Source organism: Palaemon carinicauda, chromosome 19 (assembly GCF_036898095.1).
Source record: "Palaemon carinicauda isolate YSFRI2023 chromosome 19, ASM3689809v2, whole genome shotgun sequence".
NCBI lineage: Eukaryota > Metazoa > Arthropoda > Malacostraca > Decapoda > Palaemonidae > Palaemon > Palaemon carinicauda.
Window position 1 is genome coordinate 75737113 of NC_090743.1, and position 7500 is coordinate 75744612.

General features: G+C 34.4%; 1 protein-coding gene across 3 annotated transcripts in view; it reads right to left on the bottom strand.

The window, feature by feature from the left end:
• Nucleotides 1–7500, bottom strand: part of LOC137658274 (major facilitator superfamily domain-containing protein 6-like) — a 53773-nt gene that overhangs the window by 29293 nt on the left and 16980 nt on the right. For all 3 annotated transcript variants that reach the window (XM_068392947.1, XM_068392950.1, XM_068392949.1), the window contains exons 3-6: nt 4575–4729; nt 3954–4177; nt 3567–3728; nt 3281–3444 (exon numbers count right to left, since the gene is read on the bottom strand). In XM_068392947.1, coding sequence (XP_068249048.1) covers nt 3281–3444; nt 3567–3728; nt 3954–4177; nt 4575–4729 — 705 coding nt within the window. The remainder of the gene's footprint in view (nt 1–3280; nt 3445–3566; nt 3729–3953; nt 4178–4574; nt 4730–7500) is intronic.

Sequence of the window (7500 nt, forward strand, 5' to 3'; positions counted from 1 at the left end):
AAAAAAATGAATAATATACGGCAATTCCTTACTACGTAGTAATTTTTACAAATATTGAAAAAAAAACAGAAATTGGTAACCGCAGTTAAATACCCAATATACCAATAACTACGTCGTATCTGACAAAAACAAAGTCATGCATGGGTAGCCAGATCATCTAGACACACTTTCCAACACTAAACAAGCAAAAGTTTTACGACACTATTTGGCAATATCTTACGGAAAAATGACTTGGCAAAAAAATGAAAAAAAATGAAAAAGGGGCACTCGCGGTAAAATGGTCCTCGTGGTGATGAACGACATTTTAACTAAAAAAAAAAACATGCACATGGTAGCCAAACAATCCACCAAGACTTTCCACAACTGATAACCTATACAAGTTGCACCATTCTACGACAATTTCATAATACGTAATAACTTTGATAATTATGCAAACTACCCTAGAAGGGTAAACTCGGACGCGAACGACCCCGACGCGTCTCAGAAATCGGGGAAGGAGTACAGCTACAGCAATGCACATCTGGACACTACTAGAGCGTGTAGGGGAGACACCTCCTGCAGGTCGATCACCCACAAATTCAGTCACGGGGGTGAGTCACGTGAGAAAAACCTGTTTTTTTTTGACGCTCGGGGTCGCAAACGACCCACCGTACCTATCCAGGGTTAAAACAATACACTGGGCTACATATGAGAGAGGTGGGGAGAGATGGCTACGACTTAAAGCTGGGATTCTTTATCTGATCTATGCAACCCTGGGGTCACCTTTATATGAAACTTAGCTACTTCCAGAATTTTCAAGGTCTAAGTGAGATCTGGAAGCATGAGGTGTTGGCCTAAGGGCATCAGTTACCAAGTATTGCACTCCCGAACATGTACTCGCGCAACGCGAAAAAACTCTCTCTCTAAGCTAGCCCCGCCAAACTTTTGTTGCCGAAATAAAAAAAAAAGAACATTTATCACTAGGTTTTTTGGAAATTTTCCGAAGCACATGGCACAAAATAAGAATTGCGCATTTTCTCTCAAACAAACATAACGCAATATCTCATAAAAATAAAAAAGAGCATTACATAAGCTCTTGTTCCTATCTCGTATGGTCACGTAACACTCTTTAAAAAATTACTTAAGGCTTCATAACGTGAAATAAAAAGTTAATTCTCAAAAACAACGCAAATTTACATTTACTGACTTGAATGAAGATTACAATGAAATTAACAATGAAAGTCTTACGTAATTTGCACAATAAATTTGAATCTACACGAGAGGAACTCATCTTACAGCCCGTAAAATTAGTTCTCTCTTCATTCAAGTCAGTATATGTAAATTTATGTAATTATTGAGAATCAACTTTTTATTTCACGTATTTTTGTTGCGAAGTCTTACGTAATTTATTTGAGAGTGTTATCGCTTCATTGCACAAGTAAAACATAAATAAAATAATTAATAAACTACTATATTTACTCTACACTAGGCTAGCTTTGTAAGCGTGTATATTTATATATATATATATATATATATATATATATATATATATATATATATATATATATATATGTATATATATATATATATATATATATATATATATATATATATATATATATATATATATATATATATATATATATATATATATATGTATATATATATATACATATATATAATGTGTGTATATATATATATATATTTATATATATGCATATATATATATATATATATATATATATATATATATATATATATATATATATATATATATTTATATATATACTGCACATCAAATCTTTTCTGCAGCTTAAACATATTTTCTTGCATCTGCATCCAGAAATAACCCTTTACAAAGTTACATGAGCAAGAAGAACGTGTAGCTCTTCAAATATCTCATATGTTCTAGATTTCTAAGACTTTTGAAAGAGCTTCAGTAGTGACGTATTCTGTAAATTGCATTTCTCTCCTCCTAAAATCATTAAGGGAGAATTATGGAATCAATTCAAATTTCAATTATCAACATGTATCATACTTCGTATCAGAAAAGACTTTTGAGACTAAGCTGCCAGAGATTGTGATATTTCAGAGTATAGATAATGACGTAGAGCAAACAAGTAGCATGTATTTGGTATTGAAATATAATTCATCAAAGACTGCTTGGTGGATTTTTAAGAAATCTAATTTGAATACTGATGTTATCCTGGTTACGAAAATTTTAGCCTCCATCTTGAAGCTGGCTTTCGTACAAAAACTTGTGTTGCAAACTAAGTAAAGTTCAGCAAAAAAACATAATCCTACCATTTTGACCAATTTTTGTTACTTTATATTGTTTTGTTTATTAGTTTATCGTAGGTCTAAAGGGTATCACCTGTACTTGATTATCCGGTATTCATTTCGGTATGTTATTTTATGTTCTTTTGAATATGACTAGTTATTTCTAGGCAGTAGCATGGTCAAGGTATCATCCAGAAAGTTATTGGGTCCTCTCCAGATACTACTACATTGGATCCCTCTCTGGTCACGGCTCATTGTTATTTTACCTACTCATGCACCAAATTGTCCGACATATTCTTTACACGTTCTTCCCGTTCCTCAAACCTCTTACAACACCAAGATAACGGAAAAATTCTTCTTCACTCAAAAGGTTAACTAAGGCACTGTAATTGTTCAGTGGGTACTTTCCTCTTGGTAAGGGTAGAAGAGACCCTTTAGCTATGGTAAACATCTCTTCAAGGAGAAGTACACTACAAAAGCGAACCATTTTTCTCTAGTCTTAGGTAGTGCCTTAGCCTCTGTACTATGGTCTCGAACTGTCTTTGGTTAGAGATCTATTGCTTGAGGATACACTCAGTCACACTATTCTATATGTTTTCATATTTCCTTTCCTCACTGGGATGTATTCCCTGTTGTAGCCCTTGAGCTTATGGCATCCTGCTTTTTCAACTAGGGTTGTAGCTTAGCGAGTAATAATGATGATAATATAAGGGGATCACAAATACTTGTTTATCCGGTAAAAATACCAGCATGCTGGAAGAAAGTGTCTACAGTGAAAATGTATTTTTACTGATGTTAGATAGTGCCTGAAGGGGCAAAGATTTGCCCATAACCTTTGTAATCTATACTGGTCCTTTAGCACAGGAAGAGTATTTAAAAACCGGTCCTCATCAAAGAAGAACCATTAATGCATACCAGTTTGGACTGGGCACCCCAGCCAACATTATATGAATCGTTGATAAGTCTCATTTGTGTCATAATTCAGAACTAAATTTAGTAGTCAAATACAGTATTTACGAACCTGCAAAAAATAAAACCCCAATCAGGAGAATAGGTTCTGGTCTGAATAACTGCTGGAAGAAGTTTGTAGTAAGTGAGATGGCAGATATCTTGAAGTTAATGTTAACTTTAAGCATTAGAATCGCCGAAACTGTTTGTAGTGCTGCTGATATGTAGAATATCTCCCTGTAACACAAATAGAAAATTTCACTTTAGTTTTACTAAACTAGCTTTGGAAGTGTATTATCAGAGTATTAGTCAAGAATTAAACATCATAAAAAATCGGACATGTAAGCTTTTCTACTTACGTAAAGCTACCAGTCTTTCCCACAATGACCCCACCTATGTAGGAGCTAACGAGGGCACCCATTGTTCCCCAAGCTCTTTGGTAGCCATAGTTGACGTCTGCGATTTGAGTATTGGCCATCACAGCAGCATCAAAGTAGATGTATGTTACTGCGTAGAATATCCTATGGGTAAAATCATGATACGTAGGTGGTCTTTATTTACTGAAAAATTATTGGAACTATTCTCTTTTATAAGGATTATTTCTTCAATACTTGTAAATTCTTTTAGAATAAATTTGATGTAACAAATATTATCCCTCTATGCAATATCAAATAATATGAGTTTAATTTTATTTGAAATATGTGAGAATTTGGTGGGAATAGAAATCCAATGGAGAAGATCCTTACGCATAGGGAAGTCGAACACAAAGGTATATCCAAAATGTAATTTCTAGTTGATCCTCATCGGTTATTTTTATCACACTGTTGGATGCAGAACTGTTGGCTTCAAAGGAAGAGTTTGGTAATGTTCCACTCGTGTTGGAAGCAGGAATCTCAATTACAGCTGATGGAATCCATGTGAAAGAATATGCAAGAGCTCCTGATATTAAGGAGAAAATTGCCATCAGTATCTGCAAATAGAAATGTCGAAATGAATGTAGTAGTTCATATCTCCAAATGATATCAGAAAAGTGAATGATTCTAAAAAGAAACAGCAAAAGTGTTAAAAACATTTTAGATAGAAAGTAGCGATTCTACCATTGAAAGTGACTTCTTTTTTTGCCTTCATTATTAGGGTTTTTGTATTGTGAGTCATATTTGAATTAATTCAAATTTTATGATTTTTATTAACTTTTCATTAAAGTTTCCTTACCAAGACTCCTTCACTTAGAATAATCTTATTATCATCTCTGTAATCTCGTATAAATTCAGTACACCATTATCTTCATATTTAACCATTCATGAATTGATGAATTTTAAAGGTAATCATTATTTAATGGCTCAGGAAACTTCATTGCCTAATGTTACCTTGTAGTTACCAACTTTATCCCCAACGCAGCCACCAAGGATTGGGAAGATGATGTTCGAAGCAGAAATAACCGCTTCTATGGTGCCAGTCTGATATTCAGTAAGACCTAGAGACTTTTGGTGAATTGTTATCTGGGGCCATAGAATCACAACGGCTGTAAATGAAAAATAAAATTAATATTTGATTAGGATGTTCATTCATAACAAAACAGGTTTAAATAACAGTGCAATCATGGACATGGTATCTTCTCTTTCCATGTTATCATATTTTTACCAGTGGCATTTTCACACCATTGACATTACACTATTATTATTATTATTATTATTATTATTATTATTATTATTATTATTATTATTATTATTATTATTATTATTATTATTTCTACAATCTAAGCTATAACCCTAATTGGAAAAGTGTGATGCTATGAGCCCAAGGGCTCCAACAGGGAAAAATAACCCGTTGAGGAAAGGAAACAAAGAAATAGATAAACTTAAAGATATGTAAGAAACAAACAAATTAAAATCTTTTAAGAATAACAGCAACATTAAATTAGATCTTTCATCTTTAAACAATAAAAACTTCAAAGAGAAGGAGAAATAAGAGAGAATCAGTTAGGAGCCACGAACTACTCCTAGAGTTTATCAGATGTCCAAATGATTCTCTCAGGGTTTTATGCATTTTTGTGAACTACGTCCTTACCAATTTTTGTATTGATACTTGCCATAGAAAAATCACAGTAGCCCTTCTTCGATATCCACGGGAGGCCGATTTTCAAGGGCACCGTAAATTTCTTGTAGAATACTTCACATATCTAAATGAAATATTCAAGGATTTATGGGATGGATATTCACTTTGTCCATACCAATTTTCATGTTGATATATACCATAGAAAAGCCACAATAAACGTTTTTTTTTTTTTTTTTTTTTTTTTTTTTTTTTTTTTTTTTTTGGGCGGTGGAGTAAATTGTACCTAGAATAATTCACATATCCAAATGAAACAAATGAAAATTTCGGGGACTAATGGGAAACATAGTTTCTCTGTTCCTGCCAGATTCCATGGCAATATCTATAATTGAAAAGACACAGCTATCATGTAGCCTTCATAGATATGCTGTTGAATGTAGCAAGCAACAATACAGTGAACTACGTGATAGTGAGCGACATCAACGAGGGACAATGCCGATCTCATAAACAATATCCATCCCGAGTTGCAGCTAGTTATTATGATTATGATTATTATTATTAAAAGCTAAGCTATAAACCTAGTTGTAAAAGCAAGATGACATAAGCCCAAGGGCTCCAACAAAGAAAAATAGCCCAGTGAAGAAAGGAAACAAGGAATCTGTAAGAGATGCAACAGGAAATCAAAACAAAATATTTTAAGAACAGTAACAATTTTGAATTAGATCTTTCATATACTAACTATATACTAGCCAATCGAACCTTTCTTTCTTATAACCTTACTAGTGATCGGTAATAATGACCGCAAATTATGGCACATAAAATAAAAAAGGAAACAATGTCACAAGCGTTCTGAGTGCCTTTTTATAGGACTTTTTTTTATTGTTGTTGTTGTTACTTTGGCAGTTTAGGAAAATATGGTAGATGAAAAGGACATAAGTAAAAATGGATCAAGAAACTTCTCTCTTTTCTCTTTTCTAGAGGCCGGAATTACTTGGATGCATTTGCCTTGGAGCCAAAATTGAGGATTTAACAGAATCAGTGCCACATCCATCTCGCATGACCTGTGATCTTTGCCATATTGTGATACTGCTCTATTCCTCCCCTTCATTTCTTTGTTTATACATTCATTTATTTTTTTTTTTATTACATTTAAACAACAGTAATAATATTCTATTAGAGGCTGACAAACACATTTAAAACCGAATAAAAGGGATTACAATACAGTCTTTGAAATATCAATAAAATAAATCTTTCTTTTGCCTTCCAATGTCACATTTCCTTATTTGCAATAAAGCAAGTGTCAACACTACACATTTCAACCATCATGAAGCCGTACATGGGGCGTAAATACATTTTTTTAATAGATTTGCAGACATATTACCTGCCTTAACTTCTTTGCCAACACGGACGGCAATGGGGCTTTGATACGAGCCCCTCTCGCGTTGGGCTCCTAACAGAGCTAAGGGTTTGGGATAAAAACGAGCGTGTCATGACGTCACGATACAAAGCGATTGGTATACAAGGTCCTGCGTCAATCGGCGACCTCTGAGGTCAGGTCAAGGTTCAAATTTGGGCGCATAGTCATTTCTGATTGCACCTACACTAATCGAGACACGGGAATGAGGTTTGCTCCATCCTGTTCCTCTTGCCAAATCGAATAGAATCTTTTACTTTCTGACGTCGAAAGGTAAATTTGAAATTTATTTAAGTTCAAGGTCACATGTGGTTGTTGTATTCAACCGTCGGAAATGGCGATCCCAGAGGATAAAGGTTCAACGTGTTTTTAAGTGTTGTGCAAGATTTTGGAACCGATGGCTCTTCTCATCTCTTCCTTAGGGCTGACAAAAGATTATCCATCACAGCTCATTTAGCGTGACCTATATAGCACGTGCCACGTTCCAGCAATCGACCTGCGACCAGCAGCATAAGATTTCCTCAGTGTTGGTACGTCGAACGATGATATCCCTGTCATGATCGGCCTATTTATTTGGCCTCCGGCCACCACATCCATAATTTTTTGACACACCCACCCACACACTCATAAACATCTCAGGCTCATCTTTTCTTTTGCCACCGTCTCAAGAAGAAATTTACGGATCTAAATCATGTTATCGCATACTTTTATTTCCTCCAATTCTGGATCACTAATCTACCAGTAAGTTTTGTTGATGGGCAAATTTGATTTCAGAGTGGCCACTTTGGCTAGAGTCTTTTCACTGGCAGACATACATTCTTCCTTCT